This window comes from Cygnus olor, chromosome 6 (genome assembly GCF_009769625.2).
Source record: "Cygnus olor isolate bCygOlo1 chromosome 6, bCygOlo1.pri.v2, whole genome shotgun sequence".
Lineage (NCBI taxonomy): Eukaryota > Metazoa > Chordata > Aves > Anseriformes > Anatidae > Cygnus > Cygnus olor.
In genome coordinates, this window is record NC_049174.1 from 36,618,113 (window position 1) to 36,639,950 (window position 21,838).

At 52.5% G+C, this 21,838-nt stretch overlaps 1 protein-coding gene and 2 long non-coding RNA genes across 11 annotated transcripts in view; 2 read left to right on the forward strand and 1 right to left on the reverse strand.

Annotated features, from left to right (window-relative positions):
- ZEB2 (zinc finger E-box binding homeobox 2) overlaps window positions 1-14,366 on the reverse strand; it is a 112,385-nt gene extending 98,019 nt beyond the window's left edge. For 2 of the 9 annotated variants that reach the window (XM_040560687.1, XM_040560686.1), the window contains exons 1-3: window positions 14,156-14,331; window positions 13,953-14,051; window positions 11,096-11,233 (exon numbers count right to left, since the gene is read on the reverse strand). In XM_040560687.1, coding sequence (XP_040416621.1) covers window positions 11,096-11,168 — 73 coding nt within the window. In that variant the 5' untranslated portion in view covers window positions 11,169-11,233; window positions 13,953-14,051; window positions 14,156-14,331. Of the gene's footprint in view, window positions 1-10,898; window positions 10,983-11,095; window positions 11,234-11,343; window positions 12,084-13,952 lie in introns of those variants that run through there. The other 7 variants (XM_040560688.1, XM_040560681.1, XM_040560690.1 and 4 more) reach the window with 5 other exon arrangements.
- LOC121071872 lies at window positions 1,734-7,579 on the forward strand. The gene is made up of 2 exons (XR_005820835.1): window positions 1,734-2,626; window positions 4,764-7,579. It is a non-coding gene; the product is annotated as an uncharacterized LOC121071872 (long non-coding RNA).
- LOC121071871 lies at window positions 13,976-14,420 on the forward strand. The gene is made up of 2 exons (XR_005820834.1): window positions 13,976-14,114; window positions 14,219-14,420. It is a non-coding gene; the product is annotated as an uncharacterized LOC121071871 (long non-coding RNA).
- Window positions 14,421-21,838: the final 7,418 nt, after the last annotated feature.

Genomic DNA, 21,838 nt, shown 5'->3' on the forward strand with positions numbered 1-21,838 from the left:
CGTTTGCAAAGAAGTGAAATTCTGTCGGGGACAGAGGTGGAAACGGCCCCGATTTGTCCAATAACCTATTAAAAATTAATTCCCACCCCATCCCGCTCAGCGCCCCCCAGCAGAGGGGAAATGAAATAACGTATTGGAGGAAATGTTTGCTTTGCTTCTCATGTAATTATCTTTGCAGATGATCGTCCCTCTGTTTTTATTATTATTATTATTATTATTATTATTATTATTATTATTATTATTGTTATTATTTATTTATTTATTTATTTGGAGTTCATCAAAATATGCTCCCATGGCTAGGAACAACCCCCTCAGTCACTTCTCTTCCCAGCTAAAGGGCATGACCACCCCCGCAAGGAGGGCAGCAGCCCCCCCGGCTTGCTGGCGGTGCCAACTTGTGCCCAGCACCTCTTTGTTCCCAAACACCTTCCCCCCCCACCCCAGACCTTGGTTATATTCCCCCCCCCCCCGCCCCCCATCCCCAACCCTGCTGGCCAGGCAGGGCTGGGGATGCTCGCTCCCTGGGGATGCACAGGGGGGTCGGGGGGGTTTGGGGGGGGGTCTGAAGCGGTCTGGGGGGTGTCTGGGGGGGTCTGGGCACGGCAGCCCCGGGTGCTGAGCCCGCTCCCCCTGCCTGCCCGCCGCTGCTGTCAGCTCGCTGCCTGCACTTTAGCTGTCTCTTTCCCAGTCCCTACCCTGTCAGTTTCTGGCCTGCCAATTTCAACTTGAAGCTTGACTGGGCTGATTTGATGCAAATACCTCCAGGGAAAACCCTGAAACTGATGAACAGTTATGTCAAGTCGATTTTGCACCATCGGGAAAAGGTAACCTCTGCGAGAAAAAAAAACAACAAGGTTAAAGAGACAAGGGCTTTTCACGTGTAATACCACTGCTGCACATCTCGTTCACTGTTTACCATCCCTCAGAAATTGTAACTGTCAGAATTAGTCCTAATTGCAGATGCGAAAGCTGCCATTATAATAAAAACAGAGGCAGTGCAGGCATTAAATGTAGCAGCCTAATTTGTGAGACTACTGAAAAGGTAGAGTAAATGAATATTTCATTACTTTAATTACCAGGGACTACTCTTTTCTTGCTGTCTTATGATAAGTGTTGCTGTAACTAGCAACAGCAAACATCCACTAAAACATAAAGTGCAATAATAGTACTGCTGTCAGGATCGCTGCTTTAAAATACGAGCGGGGGGGCCGGGGGGGGGGATATAATGCTTTATCTATTTCTTAGAGATTCGCAGGAGATGGAAACTCATTGCACGTCAAAAAAAAAAAAAAAAAAAAAAAAAAAAAAAGAAAAAAAGAGGCGAGTAAACAGGTTTTAGCCGAGGAAAACACCGGCCGGGAGGAGGGGGGGAGCTGAGGACACGTCTCAAAGCCCGCACCGGGGGGGGGGGAGGTGGTAAGGGGCCGTTCCTCGCAATCCCCCCCCCTAAATTATCCCCCCCCCCCCCCCCCGTGAGCCAAGTTTGGGGCCGCGCCGAGCGGAGCCGCGCTGGGGAGGGGGCGGCCCCCGTGGGGGCGGCCACGGAGCCCCCCCGGGCTTGGTGCGGGGCTGGGGGGAGCCGGCAAAGGGCTCCTGGAGCCGGCGGGGGGGGGTGGGGGGGGTCGCTGGGAGCCCCCTGCCCTCCCCGACGGGGGTCCCCCGGCCGTGCCCGGTGCCGGTCCCCAGCGCAGCGCTCCCCACCCCCCCCCCCCCCCCCCCCGCCCCCGTCGGGGCTCCCCCGCGCCCCGGCCCCGGCGCAGCTCCCTCCCCGACGGTCCCAGGCAAATTTGTCAACAATTCGCAGCCACTCTGGTAATTGCATTCCTGGAATCCGCAGCGATGGATGCGCAGATAGGGAGGGAGGAGGGAGGAGAGAGGGAGGGAGCCTCGCTGCTGCCCGCGGCGCCCCGGCCCCCGCTCCCTTCTCCCACGCGTGCCCCCCCCCGGTGACGGGGGGTCGCTGGGGACCCCACTCGTGCCCGCTCCCCTGCTCGCCCCCCCCAGCTCCTCTCGGCAGCCCCGGCGTCCTGCCCCGGCCCCGAAAATATGCAGGGCTTTGCGGCGGCGCCGAGAAGCGGGACAAAGTTTAACTTCTCCGCTGGCAGCCGGAGAATAAGCGGCGGGCAGAATTGGAGCAAAAGATCTGATTTGCTGAATTCTGCTCTTTGATTTGTGTGTTTGTGTGTTATTGCTACCGCTAAGGTTGTTGCCAACCTCAATTAGATCACAAATGAGATCAGTTTAATTCAGCTCCCAAACTGTGACCTGACCATGGTCTGAAAGTATTCAAACCCGCGTTTTAAGCCTTCCTTTGATTTCCGAAAGGAATACTGCATGCTTGGTCATTCATACAAATAACATAAAACGTAATTATGGGATGATTTGGCAGATGACGTCCCTGCCAAGCGGCTCTCCCTGCCAGCCGCCGCGGTGCTGGCCCGGTGGCGGTGCGGGGCTGAGCGCCCCGTCGGAGCCCCGAGGGGCTGCGGGGGACAGGCGACAGCGGCGTGGGCACCGCACGGCCCCCCCCGGCCGGGAGCTGCTGCCTCGCCTGGGAGGGGAGAGGATCCGCGCCAGCGAACCTCCGGGAGGCTGCGACAAAGGGAGCTTGCAGCTTGACACACGGGTAACAGCATAGCAAACACCTTTAATTCTGTCACGTCTCATACCCTTTGCTTTCTCACACGTTTGTGGCTGCTCTAACATCGACACCTCCACTTTAAGGGGGGGGGGGGGGGGGGAAGGAAAAAAAAAAAAAAAATTAATAAGAACCCTCGACAACAAATCCTGAAACGAGGCAATCTTATGCTGGAGCTAAAAAGAGAAACACCTGTAAAGTTATTCTCCCGAAAATAATTAAATAAATACAATAAAAGCAGCCCACGGGCTGCTTGGGAGAGCCTCCGAGCTGACCGGGGAGGCTGGGGGCCGGCCGAAATTTGGGGCAGAGGGCTCGGAACAGAGGGGAACCGAAGGCTGGGGGGGGGGGGGGTGGCGACGGTGGCGGTGCCCCCATGTCCTGGCAGCCCCGGGGCCGGCGAGGAGGCTGGAGGCAGGAGGATAGAGGCAAGAAACAGGAGGACGGAGGCAGGAGGATGGAGGATAGAGGCTGGAGGCGAGGCTGCCCCCGGGCACCTCCCGCCTGCGCGCCCCTTGCGCGGTACCTGCGCGGGTTGCGGCCGCGCAGCGCGCAAGGAGTTAAGGCGCTCTGCAGCCTCGCCGGGGAGGTTAATATCACAGCTGCCGGGTAAAGCATTATCCAGCACCTCACTTAACAAAAGCCTGCTTTTGCAAACAGACTCCTACTTTTCCCCAAGTGTCCAAAGGTGTTTACTGAAGTAAATCTGCCTAAATCCTCCACTGCTTGGGTCATGGGGGTGGTTAGGAGGGTGGAAGGTGTAGAGATAATCTCTTTTTGTAAATTCTGCAAATCTTCTGGGAAAAAATCAGGAATCTGTGTCACATGCTTCTGTTCAACTGGTAACATCTCGCTTAGCGTGCTCCTTCTGAGTGAGATCTGCCAGAGCAGCTACAGGAAAATAAGACATCCCTCCCGCTCCGCATTGTTCGAGCTGCTCTTCCCTCCCGAAGTTGCTTTAGCACGTTTAATCTATTTGCTGATGGGGAAAAAAAATAAAAAAAAAATAAAAAGGGGGAAAAAAAGTGAGGATCTTAAAAGCGGTTTCTGAAAAAAAAAAAAAAAAAATGACAGTTTGGTCGGCAGGAGATGGTGTAGCTGAAAACTTGTCACTTGAGATTTCTGCGCTACCCCGGCTATTCCAACACCAGCAACTGCATAGGACTTTCTGCATGTTGCAAATAGAGGCAAACAACACGGGAAATTTTGACAGCTCTGCCTGAAAGGGCTTAAATACTTTTCAGTAAGCGGGATCCGGTTATAAATAAACCTCCTCTTGGTGCGAAAAAAGTGGCTCCGACCAAAGACCTCGCCATCTCTTTCCAAGTGGCTTCTGAAAAGCCCAGAGGAGCTGGGGGAGAGCGGGCAGCCGGGGAAATAAAGGGGGGGGGGGAGGGGGGGGCGGTGGGAAAATGGACGTGGACGTGACCATCAGAGAGCACGGCCACTGGAAGTGCCACTAGGGTCGCCTTCCTGCTCTTCCTCCTCCTCCTCCTCCTCGGTGCCGCTTGCCGGCCGCAGCTCGCTGCTTTTCCCCGACGGGGCGGGCCGGCCAAAGCCGGGGGGAGGGGGGGGGGAGAAAAACGACAGTCCCGGAGCCCCCCCCAGCCGCTGCCCCTCACCCGGAGCCCCCCGGGGAAGACGTGACACCCCGTTAATTTGGGGAGCCGGCTTTTTTTCCCCCTTCCACAGCCCTCCGGGGGTGGCCCAGCCTGCCTGCCCCCCCCCCCCCCGGCCACCCCTCTGCCCAAGGTCACGGCGAGTAAACAATAATCGTAATTAAACGAAAAGAATAGGCAGCAGTCAAGAGCCGAGAGTACACACACCTGACCCTAACTCTAGCAGGCTGCTCGGAGTAGAATTTGATCCCTCCCTGACACTTTCTACCTCAAGTGTTAGAGCGAGTGGCCATGAATAGTACAGGCATGCCATCTTGTAACACTATCTGCCTGTCAGAGGAGCCAAGGCTGGGTAGAGCAGGATCTATATAAGGCTTGTAACTAGGGGAAGCCCAACAAACAGCTACAAACACCTAAGTTATTTTACTCAGCCTCCACCCTTCTGCTTTTTCCCCCCTCTTCTCACTCTCTTTTTTTTTTCTTTTCATCTTGGCTTTCTGTTGCAGAATGCAAATGTAGCCTGCCGGCGGTGAATGGGCTGAATTGTGATTAAGAAGAAGAAGAGCTCCTTTCTTTGTTCTCCCCTCAGGGGATGTTTACTGGGAGAGACACAGCGGATCAGATATGAAAGGCATTCAGGTCAGCATTGATGTGAGCGAAAGTGAAATCATACCTAAGGCATTCAAAAGACCGCCGTGTCAGGGGTTCAGCTAACGGTGCATCTACTGTGTGTGTCTTCCCTGGTAGGCACAAAAAAAAAATAAAAATAAAAAAAATCTCTCCACAAACAGGCTTTTTTTTTTTTTTTTTTTTAAATTACAACAAAAATTATAGAGAGGGGAGGGAAGAAAAAAACAGAACACAAAACTTTTCCCTCGCTTTACCTCCCCAGGACCTGGGGCTCTTTTCCCTTCCTGGCCCGTGGACGGAACAGGTCAACTCGTGTTAATCGTACCGTCGTCGTTTTTAGGGGGGAAAGGAGCTCGTCTGAAAGGCGAGCCGTTATTTTCAGGCGGACCTGCATGTGCTGGGTGTGCGCACAGCCTCTCTCCCCGCACGCCTAGCTAGGTGCACACGCATGCACAGATCCCCCCGCATCTGCGAGGCTCAGCTAGTCGGGTACGAAACGCAGGCAGTCGTTTCTCGCCTCCCTCAGAAAGCAGCTTCTGTGCTGAAGGACAGGGTGGCATACGCAAACAGCACAGCACACCTTAAAAACCAAGCTTCTAGTGACTTTGCAACTCCTAGGAGCACTTTGCTGGAAGCTCGCAGCGTAAGAGGACGGCAAGCGCAGCCCTAAGAAGTTGGTACACAGCTATTCGAGTTAAACTGCCTCAAGAAGTCCAGGCATTGTCCTTTCTTTTTTTCATCAAAAATGCTTAATCAAGAAATATTTGGACCTTACTTTTTTATTTTTATTTCTTTTTAAGTTTACGCTTCTCGCAGCCTGAATATTCTCTCCCTAGACTTTCCAAGCGGTTAGCTGACGCTGTTGGCATAAACAGAGATATGTAAATACACAGGGAAAAAATCGCAAATTACAGCTAAGCATACAAAGAGTTAGGAGGTGGCTGCATTTACAGAGGCTGAAATGAAAATGAAAACCACAGAACATGAAAAAAAAAAAAAAGGAGCCTAAAAAATTAAGGAGCAGGACTGGATGCAGCGTGCAGTAACCATCCCCTCCGTTCTGAATTTGTTTACACCTTCAGAGCCTTAGTTAAAATATCTTGTTTGTCTAATGCTCACATCTGCTTTAATGGTGACGTTTAATTCTGAAATATTTTCAACTAGTGTTTCTGCCTCACAGATTTCTCTCCTTTTTCTCCGTACTCTAAAAAGACAACTAAAGAGCAATCAAAAAGGTGTCTGACTTGGCCATTCAGACAATTGCACCCTTGTGGGAATGCTGGAATGAATGGTACAGTGGACACCCCAGCACTATTGACGTTATAAACATGTAAATGAAACACATTAGGGCAGACAATCAATTGTCTGTGAGCACTGCAAACCTGCACTCCCTTTCTATGTGACAGGCACAAAATAGTGTCTACCTTGGGAAGCCATGGTCTTGGAGAAAAAAGGACAAAGAGTTCTCTTTCACAGAGGAGAAAATGCACCTTAAAAGCACTGGGATAATGCAGATGCCAAAAACTGTTGGGAGGCGAAGAATTTCCTATTTCTTGGAATGAATGTGAGGCTGCTGTAAAAGAATCAACACCCTGCCTTCCACTCTAAAGGGAGACACACATTTTTCTTGGGCGATATTACCAGCCTGTCCTGAGCCTGCATCTCGGTCTTCCGTCTATTTTCCCTACCTTGGGCACTTGGCTTCGTATCGTTATCAATAATTAACTTGTAACCGTTTCCTTTTTTTTTATTTATTTATTTTATTTTTTAATTTTTCATATTTGGCTTTGCCAGGCACCGAATGTATTTTCTCACAGCAGTCAGAGGTTCCCCCAAAAGTTTCCTCGCGTGCAATAACCAGCACCCAGTGAGCGCAGCACCCTCACGAATGGCAAACGGCGAAGCGGGCGCTAATCTCCAAATTCCCTGCTCCTCTCCAAACTCCGAATAAAACGAATAGACCAGCCCTGCCACGGAGAGCAGCCTCCTCTGCTCCCTGCCACGGCTCGCTCCGGCCACCACGGTGCGCGGAGCGGTGCAGCGGGGGATGCGCTGCGCCCTGCCCGCATTTTGCGCCTCGATTTTTAATACCTATCTCCAGGTGCTTCCCTCGACGGAGCGCATTTTATTCCCAGCCGAGGAAGCCGCTCTCCCGAGCAATCTGCTCGCAACGGATTCGGCCCCCCGGCAAGGTGCCGAGGCAAGGCAGCGCTCCCAGGTGCCCTCTCCGGCTTGCGCCACCTGAATGTCGCGACAGGCAGCCTCCCCGCTGCCTCGCCAGCCTCCCCCGGGCTGCCCCCAAACTTCTCCCGGCTGGGAAGGCGAGCCTCGCTTCCCACTCACTAAAGGCAGCAGCCGGGCTCGTTTTTCTCTTTGGCAAGTGGGAAGTGAAGTGGGTTTCCCCCCTTCCCCACATCCCCTGAAGGAGGCTGGGTGTCTTTTGGGGAAAGGCTCCGGGCACTGCGACCGCGGCCGCTCGGCTGCTGCGGGCTCAGCTCGGCTCAGACGCCCTGAAAGCAGTGAACTTTCTCCCTTTTCTTCGCAACTGGAAGCGAGATGGCAAAGGAATCAAAGGGAGCTGTTTACTGAAACTTTGGAGTAAATTAGCTCCAACTTTCCCCCCTCCCCCTTTCCCCTCCTTCCAGGGGATTTTAATTTTTTTCTTTTTTTTGAGGGGGGGGGGGGGTCAGGGGAAAAAAAATACACTGGCCCGTCCAAGGAGGAGAGAGGCAGGGCAAGGCAGGGCAGGGCAGGGAGCGGGGACCCCGCCGCCCCTCTCCGCGCATCCCCGCTCCGCCGCCTGCGCACCCCCGCCTCCGCGGGGCGCCCGTGCGGAGCGGGGCGGAAAGGGGGCTCGCTGCCCTCTCCTCCTCCTCCTCCTCCTCCTCCACCGTCTCCCTCCTCCTCCTCCTCCTCCTCCTCCTCCTCCTCCTCCTCCTCCGCCTCCTCCTCCTCCTGCTCCGCCGCCACTTCTCCCGAGTGAAAGTGCCGCGAAGTGAGTCAGGCGCCGGGAATCATCTGACCCAACTTCCCGGGGCGCCGCCGCATTCCTGGGCTGCGTCCCCCGGCCCCCCCTCAACCCCCAAATCCCCCCCACCCCACTTCTAGGGTCCCCTCCTTTCCTCCCCCCTCTCATCCCCCGGGGGGGGGGGGGGGGTGGGGGGGGGCCGTCCTGCCCCGCTGCACACCCCCCCCCCCCCCAAGCCTCTCAGCCCCCTGCCGTGCCGTTATCTCGCCCCCCCCCCCCCCCGCCACGGGGCCACCCCCCGGCTTTCCCCCCCGCTCGGCGCCGCGATCGCAGCCGGCCCCGTTATCTGAGCCGAGCCGAGCCGAGCCGAGCCCTGCCCAGCCCCGCACTCGCCGCCGGGCGCGCACCCGGAGCGGCGGCTGGGCGATCCCGCGGGGTCCCCCCCCTGCAATTCGGGGCCGACTGCGCCCACGCCGCTCCGGCTTCCTCGATGGCCATCTACTTTTGGTGGTTTTTTTTTTTTTTTTTGCTTTTTATGTTTTTTTTTTTTTTTTTTTTTTAATTTTAAATTTTTTGTTTGGTCCTGCCGCGTTTCTAAGGAATTTCTGCCTGATTTCGATAAGCATCACCGTTTCTAGTGTTATCAGCAAAGACACAAGCTCAGAAGTGACATCTTTTCCACGAATCCAGGAAAGAGGCAAAAATCCACTCAGTCCAGATAAATCCTGGGCAATTCCCAACGGGAAAGGCACTGGATACGTGCTTGTCGAGAAAGAGAAAATGAAAAAAAAAATAGAAAAAAAAACCAACCCAACACCAAAACCACCAAAACCCAACACCACCACCACCAAAACCCACCCTCGCTCGTCTACCTGCTTCTCAAAACCAGGACATTTCTCACTCGGAAATGAATGAGAGAACCAAATTCTGGGGCACGAAGAGAAAAAAAAGAGGGGACAGGCAGAAAGCGGAGCCTTTCCCCCCCGGCCCTGGCCAGAGCAAGAGGCTGCCGGCACACGAGTTAGACCTTCGCGCAGCCAGCGCGCACACTTGGGCTGAAGTTTGCGGGCTCTTTCGGTGGTCGCCTTCCAAAATCGCAACTCAACTTTCGGCTCCCGAGCCGGGGGGCGGCTCCCCAAGTTAGAGCACTCGGCGTGAAAAGCCCCGAGGCGAAGGGGAGGCAGGAGCCTGCGCCACCCCGGGCCGCGCGTCCTCCCCAAGCCCTGCGCGCAAGGGCAGGGGGCAGAGGCTGCAGCGGGGTGCCCTACCCAAACGCGGGCACCCGGCCCTTTTATTTCTGTTTCTCCACTCGGATCGGGGGGAGAAAACGTTAGACACACGGGCGCATCCCTCAGCACGGAGCGTGTGATGGGTTTAACACGCTAAACTAATAAGCTTGTGTTAAAAGGCGAGGAGGCGAAAGCAGAAGAATAAGCCCCCCTCAAACACTCAGAATATTCTTTCCTGCAAAAGAGCACTTCTGGATGCGTTGCTTTAAATCTCACTCTCTTTTTCTCTCAAAAATGACTGTTTAACATAAGAAAAAAGGCTACTTGACACAAAGCTTTTGTTATCCAGTTGATCAGCAACGTGCTTTAGATACTTGTAAGGGGAAAAAAGCCCCACAACAGACATTGATTTTAGAAAATCAATAACCAACATTTAATAAAAAGAACAGAGGAAACACAAGAGAGGAGAGGGAAACATTACGTGTAATTTTAATGTCTACTAAATTACCCAGAGATGAGGGGAAGGGGAGGTCTCCTCTGTGAGGACCACCTTAAATAATGACAGACACAAGAGTAAAGGGTGGTGGTGGAGGGGGAGAGACTTTAAAAAAAGATAACAAGGAACGGATCCTTGGGAAGCTGCTCGGAATATATTATTTTAGTTGGGGTTTTTTGTAATACTAAGCCAAGCAAATAGATCAAAGACAACACAAAGGGAAAAGCCAGTGTAACACAGCGAACAGTTTCTGACTAAAATTCCTCTATCACTCCCCCATATGGCTCGACGCCTCCACCACAACAAGAAAAAGACACACACACGCGCACACACACACACACACACACACACTCGCACACACTCACAACCTAGAGAGAGAGAGGGAAGGGGAGGGGGGGGAAGGATCATTTGTTTCTAATCAACATTCTCTCTTTGTTTTTTCTTTCTTTCTTTTTCTTTTTTTTTTTTTTTTTGTTATTGTTGTCGTGCCGTCGTCGTCCCCCGTCCCCGTCACCCCCCCCCCCCCCACTTCCCACCCCCACCTCCACCTCTCCACTTAAAAGAAGTAGCCGAGCCCTAAGCGAGCGGGTTCAGGTTCGCACAAAACATCTTCCCTTTCCCCCGGCTCCTCGGCGGGGAGGAAAGTTGTTGCGAGCGGGGCCGGCCCGGCCGTGCCAGGGGCTGCGGGAGGGGGCAGCGGCTGTCGGCCGGGGAGGGCGGGGGGGAGAAAGGGAAAAAAAAAAAACAAAAAAACAAAAAAAAACCCGGGGGGGGGGGACTCGGGGAGGCACGCACACAGAGCCCCGCACCCGCGCCAGCCTCCCGAGGGGGGCTCGGAGCGGGGCACCGCGTCCCACCGCCCCCCCGGCCCCCCGCAGCCTCCGGGGCCGGGGGGCGAAGGCGAGCGTGGCCCGGAGTCCCCCGTCCCCCCCCCTCCCCCCCCCCCCGCCCCGTCCCCGACCTCGTGGGGCCGGTTACCGGTTACCGGGGAGGAAGTTTCCTTGCGGAGCCTCCGCCGAGCCCGAGCGAGAGGCGCTGCCCGGTGCCGGCGCGCCCCGGGGTTCTCACGGTGCCGGCTTTTTCCCAGGGCCGGCGGCTCCCCGGCCGCCCCCCCCCCCGCGCACCTCTCGGCGCCCCCCCGGCCCCTCCAGCCCCCGGCCGCCGCCTCCCCTCGGCCGCGGGGCAGGGGCGCGCCCGCTCCGCTCCCGCGCAACAAACTTTGGGGCGCGGCGGGGGCGCGCTGCGCGCCCCCCCCGGCCCCCCTCCCCGTAACGCCCCGATGCCTCCCCGTGCCCCCAACCCCCCCCCAAAGCATCACCGGAGCCCCGCAGCCTCCGCGGCCGCGCAGCCTCCGCGGGACGCCCCGCTCCGGGCTCCGCCGCTGCCTCCCCGCTTTGCGCCGTGCCCCCCCCCGGCTTCGCCTTCCAGCGCCCCCCCCCCCCGCCTCCACCGCCACCCCCCCCGCCCCGGGGCTTCTCCGCCCGGCCGGAAAAGTTTGCTCGGGGGGCTGCTTACCGTTTTTCCTCCGGGGGTTGGCTTGTTTTCGCCTCTTACACCTGGGGCCATCCGCCATGATCTGCTGCTTCATTGATAAGAGTGGATCAGATGGCAGTTCGCATGGACTCGACTCCCTGATTCAGCAGCACGCAGACTCTATGTAACAACCAAACACAGCAACAATGTGGGCATTGGTATATCCCATTTAAACGCAGGGCGCCAACGGGGACCCGAATTTGCACCCGCAAAAGAACCCATCCACGCACACGGCGAGGCTTGCCGTGCCGGGGGAGGTGGGACGCAGACGGAGAGGGCTCCCCCCTCGCTCCCCAGCCGGGCAGATTGCCTTCTTGCTCTTTCTTTCTTTCTTTCTTTCTTTCTTTCTCTTTCTTTCTTTCTTTTTTTTTTCTTTTTGCTCGCTTTCTTTTTGGTGCGTGCCCCTGCGTGCGGGTGTGCGTGTGCGTGTGGCTCCCGCTCGCTCCCGGGGTGCGTGTGCGCGCGTGTGCGGGTGCGTGTGCGTGTGTGTGTGTGTGCGTGTGTGTGTGTGTGTGTGTGTGTGTGTGTTGCACCAGCAAAGCAGATCAGAGAGAGCCCAGAATTACATCTCCAATGAGTCATAACTCATGACCGTATATGAGGAGAAGCACAGCTTTTACAGTAGGCTGCCTGACTCAATGCTAGGCGGACCGTTTCCTCCTAAAAGTACTTTAATTTGACATTAGGACTTGTTTGCGCACGAAATGCTAGCCCTCTCTGCTGCTGCTGCCCCTGCCCTGATTTTATTTATTTTGTTTTTATTTATTTATTTATTTTTTTGCCAAAGTGCACCCCGGCGAAGTGATAAGAGCGGAGGGAAACATGGCTCTCCCCTGTCCTTTTGGGGTAAAGCACAGCGCGGAGACCTCCCCCTCCCCCTAACAATGAGCGGGGTAATTATAAACCTCTGTCACCTTTTTAGTCAGTTTGACAATATTCAGGGTTTCCCCTGCCCCTTACTTAAACAAAGCTTCAGAGTGTCATTTTTTTTTTTTTTTCTCCTTCCCCAGAAAAGAAACAGAAATCAAAACTACCGCTGTCAGAGTTTTCAGGCTCTCAGGCTGCGTGTGTGTGTTTTAACTTGTAAACTTTGGGACCTACTGTGCGTGCCCGGCTGTGCAGGAGCCTCTATCTGTCACTGGAGCCTTTGCTTTGCTGCAAGAACGCTCCTGAAACTCAGTCCACCTCGAGGAAGATGCTGTAGCTTTAAAGATGCTTTGACTTGAGGATTAGTTTAAACAGGGGGCTATAAAAGATGTAACAGATGCAAACTGTAAAACAAGGGCAATTAACCCTTGCTCTCCTGAGCAGGATTCCCCCTCCTCGCCTTCGCATCTATTGTCTTCCCCTGCACTGGGAGTTTTGTACAAAATGTAGAAAAATAAAATAAAATAAATGATTACCTGCCTCACCTTTTTTTTTTTTTTTCCTCAGCAAAGTGGGCTTTTCTATTTATTATTATTCCCTGCGTCTTTTGACTTTGCTGGAGCTTCACACCACCAGGACTGAGCAGGGAAGTGTGTTGCTGCTAGGTCTTTTATTCCGTCTGAACTCTCTGTTCAGACCTTTGCGGTTATAAAACCTGCCTGGCTGAAAAAATCCCCGAGCAGGTAAGAGGATGGGAATATAGAGAGTGTGTGTGTGCGGGGTCAGCATGTTTACTCACACTCTCCTGCCTGGGATTGCGCCTGGGCAGGGAGGATTGCGAGCTCCCTGGATGTGGATGCATGCGGCCGAGGAAGGGAGAGGCTGAGAAATGCGCCAGAAAGTTTAGGATTTGCCAGTTTTTCCCGATTCTGGAGTGGGCAAGGCTGGCATCGCCGGGGCAGGTCTGACACGGGATGCAGCAGAGTGGGGAGGACAGGAGCCGAGGCGAGCGAGGCTCTGAGCCTTCCTCGGCGAGTGGCGTTTTCATGCAAAACGCCCAATGGAGAATTGTTTTAAATGCATTTCGCTATCTCCCCTGCTCTTCAGCCTCCCCCCAAAAGTTGTCAACAATTTGAAACCTGCAGACCTCGGCAACACTTTTCTTCCCAGACAACTGGCTAGCAATTTTATTTATTTTTTTTAATATTTTTTTTTCGCTTTTTGGTAAACGACTTTTAAGTTCCAGTCAGTACTTTCACTTCTTGCTTTAGGATCCCAGAAGCTAAGGTGTTACTTCACCCAGCTTCGCAAAATAAAATAAAGAAATGAAACTAAGTAAGCAGACAAAACAGCAAACTTTCTGGTTGGGGAAACACATCCTCGCCGGGAGCCCTGCCCCGGGCTGGGGCTCCAGCGGTGCCCGGCCGCGCCGGCTCGGCGTTACCATTAACAGGTACCTGCAAACTTTGGGGCTCCGGAGGGAACCCTACAAGGAAAAAGAGCAGGAGGTGGCCGGGTGGCTTTTATTTTAAATCCCCAGCCTTTGACTTCGCCCTTTTGCGGGAGGACGGGGTGCCTCCCCGGCGCTAAAACTTTGGCTGCTGCGGTGCGCAAGGCGCCTCCCGTACCTGGTGACAGGTAGCGGGGGGGGGGGGGGGGGGGGCAGCCCCCAGCGCCCCGACCCCGCTCGCCCCTTCCCGGAGCAGGAGCCCGAGTGACTTCGGGTTTCGGTTAAAAAAAAAAAAAAAAAAAAAAAGAAAGGGGGAGATTTTCGCCCCAAGTCTGAGCGAGGCAGGGTGAAGCCAGCACGCTTAAAAAAAAAATAAAAAATAAAAATAAAAATAAAAATAGTCAAACGCTATCGAAATTAAAGAAGCCCGCTAGAGCGCGAGGTGGTGGGAGGAAAAAGAAGGGGAGGAAAAAAAAAAAAAAAAAAAAAAAGGAGGAAAACGGAATTAAATTCCCAACCTACCTGCGAAGTCTTGGTTGTAGTTTTGGCCAGAAATGGTGAGAAGCAAAAGCATGAAGAAGCCGCGAAGTGGAGGAGAAAAGGTGAAGGGAGATGCAGCTCCTGGAGAAATTGTAAAAAGCCTTGCAAAGAGTTGTCGGAAGGACCGTTATTCCTGCTGGGCAGGTTAGGACTGATCTCTTTCTGCCACTCCAGGAAACACAAACCTGGGGACGGACTGACGTGTTACGCCTCTTCTAATGACATTTTTTTCTTTTTCTTTTCTGTAGGAGCGAGAGGAGAGACCCTGAAACACACGCCACCTATCTTTGTGGGGAGGGATAATTGAAGAGCACCAAACGTGAGCATCATGTGGAAACGTGATCGCCAAGTTTCTCTCTGGGAAAGGATCTGGGATAGATTATACCTTGAAGTCTCCGCGAAGGGCTTTAGCGGCACAAATGCAATTCCACCTCCTCCCGCCCGCCCCCCGCCCCGCGCCCGCCCCCCGCCCCGCTCCGCGCCGCTCCGCGCCCCGCGGCCCCCCCGCAGCCCCTGCCCCGCGGGGGGATGCGGCCTCGGCCCCCCCCCCCCCCGGCTGCGTCCTCTGCCCCCCCCTCCCCTTTGGGGTGCATCCCCTGACCCCCCCGGGGTGCATCCTTTAACCCCCGGGGTTCATCCTTCACCCCCCCAGGGGCGCATCTTTGCCCCCCGGGGGCGCATCTTTCCCCCCCAGGCTGCATCCCGCCCCCCCTGCGGTGCATCCCTACGCCCCCCCCCATGCTTCTTCCCCCCCCCGCGACCCCCCCAGGGTGTAAACCTCCCCCCCCCAGCCCTCTCCCCAGCCCCCCCCCCCCATATGGGATCCCCCTCCCCCAGGCGAGACGTGTGCCGGATCCCCCCCCCCCCCCCCCAACCCCAGCAGGATCCTGCCGGATCCCTGCCCTCAGGCTGGATCCCTGCCGCCCCCCCCGGCGGGATCCCCCCCGCCGGATCCCGCCCCCCCCCCCCCCCGCCGCGGGATCCCCCCCCCCCCCTCGCCTCGGCCGCTCTGGGAAGCCGCCGGGGGCCGCATCCTGCCCCGCTGCGCTCCCGCAGCTCCCGCTGCTTGCGGAGGGCCAAAACTTACCCTAACGCAACGCCTAGAAACTAAACTCTGTGCGGGCACCGCAAACGAGCTCCTGGCTGACTCCCGCTCGTTTTGCTGCTGTTTTATTTTTATCCTCACGCGTTTCTTTGGGGGCATTTTTATTATTATTATTATCTTTTTTTTTTTTTTTTTTCCTCTCTCCCTCTTTCATTTCATTTCAGCACTCGTCCAGGTTATTTGAATAGTCAGCTAAATCTGATGAAAATAATAATAGTAATAAAAAAAAAAAACAACACAACAACCGTGCTGAGATCTTACAGTCGCTCTGTTTTGTTCACAGATAGGGAGCAGGGGGGAGCTGGGCGCTTTTTCCTGCCCCTGCCCTGCCCTGGGCCGGCTGCACGGCAGGCGGCTCGGGCGAGCAACGCGTGGTACCGAACTTCGCAGAGGTTACAAGTTTTTCACCTTTGCAAAGTATTAAAATTAAAATAAAATTGCATCTAGAAAAAAAAAAAAAAAAGAAAGAAAAAAAAAAAAGAGAAGAAGCCCAGACTCCACCTTTGCACTGAAGGGATTGGTTATGCAAATATGGAAGGGGTTTCCTGGCAAATACAGCTTTCTACTGTATGGTTAATTAAATCATCACTCAAAAGCCTTCCAATGTGACGCTTCTGTCGTAATCCAATCAGGTTACGTAGGTCCTAAACAAGAAAGATATTTTCCACATCTGGAAGTCAGCAATTTAGCAAGTACTGCACATTATTAACCAATTCAGAGCCCACTTCCCAGGGGGATTTTTTTTTGAAGTTTAAGTGTTCTTAACCAATGCTCTGCTGTTTTGTTAATCAAAAAGCTGGTTTACACTGCACGTAATTGAGAACTAATACAGAAGTAAGTCAGGCAGCCCAGGCTGGGGATGCTGAGCGAGGCGGTTTAGTGCAAAGGGGCTGCTATGGCTGAGCCTCAGCCGCTCCTGCCCGGCTCCCAGCACAACCCGCAGCCGCTTCTTCCTCTAAAAGGGCTTGAAATGCTCTCCGTGCAAAGATAAACTTCACGTCTTGCCTACTTGCATGATCCCTTCTGAAGGTAACCGTGGAGCTGCCCAAAGGGCTGTATTAGGGAGCTGCGGAACAATTTCCCTGCTTTGACAGAGTTAAATCTATTACAGCACTTTTTTTTTTTTTTTTTTCCCTCCCTCCTGAAGAAAACTGAAACAAATGGTACACTGATCCGACACTATACTTTTACTTACATTAAGCTAAGATAAACTGCTCTTGAACTGTGCATTGAATGTGTGCCTACAGCAAGAGCAGGAACGCGAGCAATAGTCACTAGCAATTGCACTCAAAAAATGCTGCTGATCAGAGGACACCTTTCCGAAGATTAAACGCTGCAAAGGACGGCGGGGGCCCCCCAAGCCCCCCAACAGCAGCTCATCCTCCCCACCGCGATGCGATTGCTATTTTTCACCTCCTCCCCAAACCTGCCCTGCGAGCTCCAGGCAGGCGTCGGTGCCCCGGTGTGATCCGGGTCTGGGGGAGAGGGGAGAGGCAGGGCGGGGGGCTGCCTCCGGGGGGGCTCAGCTCAGCGCAGGGGGGGTCCGAGGCTCCCCACAGCCCCCCGCTGCCTGTCCCCCGGCCGCAGGTCCCTGCGCGGCAGGAGGAAAGGGGGAAAAAGGCTGCGCCGGCGGCTGCGCCCTACCTGCGCCCTATTTGCGCCCTACTTGCGCCCTGCCCGGGCCGTGGGTCCGAGCGGCCGCGCAGCGCTTGGAGGCTGCCGCCGCCGAGCCCGGCAGCTGCGCAGAGGTGGGGACAAGGCTCTTCACTTCGCTATTTTCATTATTCACTTATTTTACTCCCCCTCACCCCCCCCGATTCGCTATTTTAATTATTCACTTATTTGATTTTTTTTTTCCTCCCGGATCTGAGTTAGCTTGGCTTTGCTAAAAGTTTTCTTGCCACTGCTCTCTAAATGCCAACGTTGTTTTTTTATTTTATTTTATTTTTTTTTCTTGCAGGTTTCATGACTTGCCCACACCTAAATGTACCTGTAGATAGTCTTGTGCACACACACAGGCACACAACGTGGCGATATCTTAATGAAATGTATAGCACAGTGCAAATATCCTGAAATCAGATTCAAGTATTATTAATTTGAATTAGATCCTCTCAGATCCAGAAGACACTGCCTATAAATCAAGGGCAGTCTGGCAATTCCTTAAAGAGCTAAACTGAATTTAGATGCATATGATAAAAAGAAAGAAAAAGAAAAAAGTGAATGCTAATTAGTGACTCGCTCGATTTCCAGTTATCCACATTTTATATAAGAAAAAGCAACCAAAAACCCACAACACAAACAAGTTCTCAAAATAAATTAATCCCATTACAAACGCCTTACATATTATTCATGCATTTCCAGATTACAGAACGGGAGGATGAACGGCAGATTAAGAGAAGCTGCAGCCTAACCTGCAGTAGGAAGGAGTGCCACCGATGTTGTACCATAAAACATATATCTGCAGCTACACTAAAAAACAAACCCTCAGACCGTGCGATGATGCTCACGGGCTTCAAGGAACATGTTGGTATTGTCAAATAATCCCTATTAATAATTTTGCAGCCTGCTCTTCAGCCCTCAATCTCACAGTTCCTCCAGCTCTGAAGCACCCTAGCAGGGCTTGCATCAGAGCGATAAACTACTCCGAGCCTCGCAGCAGTGGCATAACACCTAACCTTATTAGATGCTATTGTAACATGCTATGTGGGGGTGGGTTGTTTCTCCTTTTTTTTTTTTTTTTTTTTTTTTTTTAATTTTTGGACACTGGACATAAGCATTTAGCAGTCAGCTAAGCCCTTCTGAGATGGAATTTAACCTTAATCCGGGTGATGATTTCCTGCCCTGCTCTGAACTAATAATGGGTGTGCAGCTTCTTTAGGATATGGAAATAATGACAGCCTATAGATCCTGCCTTTATTGGGGTGGTGCTGGCAGCCCAGCTCCCAGCCTCTTCCCTTTCGTAGTGTGCTCAGCATTCCCGTGCAGAGCCTCACACGATTCTCCACTTCAGATAGGAGCCCCCCACCCCATACATCCTAAACTGAGCAGACCCCAAATACCCATCTCTCTCCCTGTGCAAGGCACTGGGTGGTGTGGCTCAAGGGGCAGTTTTAAGGGCAGTTCCTTAGCTGTGGGTTTTTCCCCCTTTCCTCAAGTTTTCCTGTGTGGAAATGCAGAGAGGGGAGCTGGGGGCAGCCTGTGCCGGCGGTGCCACGGTGGGTGCTGCCAGATGCCTCCTCCATGGCCTCCCCTTTGTCTGCTGCACATGGAAATGACCCCATGTGTCACCCCCCCAGCCCCGTGTGGGGCTGTGGGGCCAGCTGGGGCCATCCCCGCTGTGAGGGGCTTGTTACCATGAGAAAGGGGCCGGGCAGGGGGAGAGAGACCCCCAAGGATCCCCACCAAGGGAGGGGGGGGGGCGGGGCTCGGCCCTGCCGTGGGCATCGCAGCCTGTGCAGGCCCTGCAAGCCCTCGGCCTTCTGCTGAGCCCTGCTGCCCCGGTGGCTTTGCAGGCTCAGTCCTGGTCTGGCGGGTTGATTTGTGGCTCTAACTATCCGGGTGTGCTTGCTTGTTCCCCAGGACATGCCATGGGAGCACATTTTCTTGCTCATGCCACCCACTTTTGCCAGGGGGGCGCCGGGGCCGAGGGACAGCACCTGCACCCCGGCTTTCTGCCGGCTGCTTGGTGGGTCCCCCGCTGCACTTTGTGAAGGCAATAGGGCCAGGGAGAGGATGGGCACAATTCCCTCCCCCTCCCTCCCCCCCCCATAATCACGTACGTTAAGTTCTGTCTCCACCAGAAGAAAGAGGCTGTATCGAGAAACGCTCTAGTTGATAGGTTTTGATTAAGGCTAGCGAAGACAGAGGTTTAGCACCTCTAAAAAACATGTTAGCTGCTCTGAAGCATTTATTTCAGGTCCTTCATAGCCGGGGCTCTCGAGGACCAAACCCTGCCTGCGTTAGGGATTTAAACTCCCTGTGCAGAGGTCCCAGCCGAGCCCAGCCCTGGGGGAAGCATCATTCCCTCAGCCTGGTGCTGGGCCCTGCCCGGCTGCTCTGCTGGGGGAGCCCAGGCCCCTGGGGGTGCTGGCTGCTTTCATGAGCAGACTTCTGGTGTAGAAGTTGCCCTCGCCTTGGGATAAAATAAAATAAAAAAAAAAAAAGTGGAAGTTTTTTTTTTTTAAAAAAAACTAGAAAGCACTTGGGGGGGTGGAGGGGTGGGAAGGGGGGCTCTGCAGCCACCTGTGGTGGCAGAGGACAGGGCAGACTGGAATCATTTTTCTGTGTGGGGAATGGCCTGTGTGGCCCCAAGGTGCTGGTGGATGCTTTTCCTCGATACAGGTGTCCCTGTAAACTAAGATGTAGAGAGCAAAGCCTTTTGTTTTTCTGCCATTTCCACACGAAGGAGAGGGCACGGAGGAGAGGAAGAAAGGGTCAGGGAACGACTCTCCCCCCACCCGCTGATGAGGTATTTGAGAAGAAACCTTTTGAATCAACATTCCCAAAGTTTTCAAGTTCCTCTGCGGAAAACCCATGTAGGGATAGGATGTGAGCCAAAAGCGAGGGAAAAGATTGTCTGGCTTTAATTTATCTATCCCTGGGCATTTCTAACAAGCAGATCACTGTAATATTTAATCTCGTGCGAGTCCCTGCATGTTAAAAGTGAATCTCTCTCATATGTTTTTGTTAATTTTGTCATATATAAAGTCACTTCTGACGCCTCAGCTCCTGACTACAGCATGTGCTGGGGCAGGAGAGCAGCATCCGTGGGACCCGAACCGCTTCTCACGCTGGGCAGAGAGGAGGGGCGAGGGGCTGCGGGGCGAGGGGCAGCGGGTGGGTGGGCAAGGATGCGCATCCTGCACTCCACGGGATTTTCCCCCTCTCTTCTGGGGTTGGTGCTGAACTTTAGGCACGTTTCTTGGCTTGGTTGGCAGTTATTAAAATTTGCTGCTCACTTTTGTTTATAGTTGGTTGTTTACTTTGTTGAATTTTTAAAAACTTGTTAGAATGCAATTGAACACAGATTCAACAGTATTTAGGCTTGAAAAATAAAGATGCATCAGAAAGATGCCTATTATGCTTCAGAATTATTAATTGACATTTTTATGATGAATAATTAATCATTTGAATAATTTTCGTATCTCTGATCTGAACACATATTTGCATATCTAATGTCTGATTTTAAATGTGGTTTCTTTAGTTGCATTCTCCCAGGACAAAGACACGAAGTAAGTAACATCCTAATGTAAAACTTTTTTCTTTGCAGTTGTACAAGTATGTTTATTGAAATGTAAGCATGTGTTTAGTTATGAAGCTGTTAATAATCTATGCATGGCATTAATAAGACCGTGTATCTTTCAGATATGAGTGCATTTAGGCTTCATTTTCTCAAAAATGGTGGTAAGGTCTCCAGCAATACACATACAGTGCTTAAAACCATGCAGAGTTAAGCTAGGAAACCATAAAGAAATATCTCAGACGTGCAGTGTTCCCTTCTTGTTTATATGACACTTAGTGAGAAGACCAAAGGTTGTTTCAATTTGAGGTGCTTAAAATATCAAGAACTTTTTATATCCATTTTTACTGTTTCAAGTGTCTTCCTGGCAAGACAACATCAGTATTTACTCGTTATATTTTAATATGCCGAAATTATAATCCTCAAGCCCCCCCTCTCTCGACAAAGCAAGAGCACGAGCTGCACAGCAGTTGCAAGTTGGTCAGCAAATAGGTGCAAGCAGCGGTGCCTGTTGTGCAACCCACTCAGCGTTCAGTTGGTATGAGCACAGCTCAGCCACATGGGGAACAGAAAGGAGGAAGGGGCAGCCGGACAAAACCATAACCAGAAAGGTATAAAAAAAGAAAGAAAGAAAGAAAGGAAGAAAGAAAGGAAGAAAGGAAGAAAGGAAGAAAGGAAGAAAGGAAGAAAGGAAGAAAGGAAGAAAGAAAGAAAGAAAGAAAGAAAGAAAGAAAGAAAGAAAGAAAGGCAAGAAATTAAAGGAGTAGCCTCTGCTCCACTGCCTTAGACCCCTGGTTAATTATTACAGCAATACTGCCCGCCTGGCACCCATGGGGTTTTGCTAGGAGTTGCCTTCGCTTATGCCAGGTCTGAATTAGATTTAGTAAGAAATGAAATCTTTTAAGCATTTATATTTAGTGGCACATTTAAGTGCACAGGGATCCCAGATATTCTACATATGGGCTATTCCTTGTTGTCATACTTAAGAACCGTGGCAATAGATGCTCTAGAAACACCTTAAATGGATGCAGTACTATTAAAGATTAAAGAAAAGGAGATTAAAGAAATTACACTGAAATGGAGGCACAAATACCGGAATGCAATGCATGTTAGTGTATAAATTTGTTTGGTGCCATTTATATAGGGAAGATAGTACACGTGAAATGAAAAATTAAAATAAAAACTTTAAATCTCTCTCTTTATTTATTTATTTATTTATTTATTTTTGTCCACAGTGGGTAGTAAAAATTTCGACCAAGAAATATATATATATATATATATGTATTTTTTTATGGTGGAAGTATATTATATAGACTATGGTAATCTAGTGGGCAATATCTGACAGACAGATACTGTATAAAGAAACTGTGAAATGTAGTTCTCAGAACAGGCTGAAGTTATACTGAATAGGATGTTTAGCAGTTGCATATGCTCAGTGATAACAGATTTTTTTTTCCTGGGGGGCTGAGTCTGTAATAGCAGAGCAGTCAGCTCGCAGCCTTGCAGCACGGGGGGCCAGCTCTG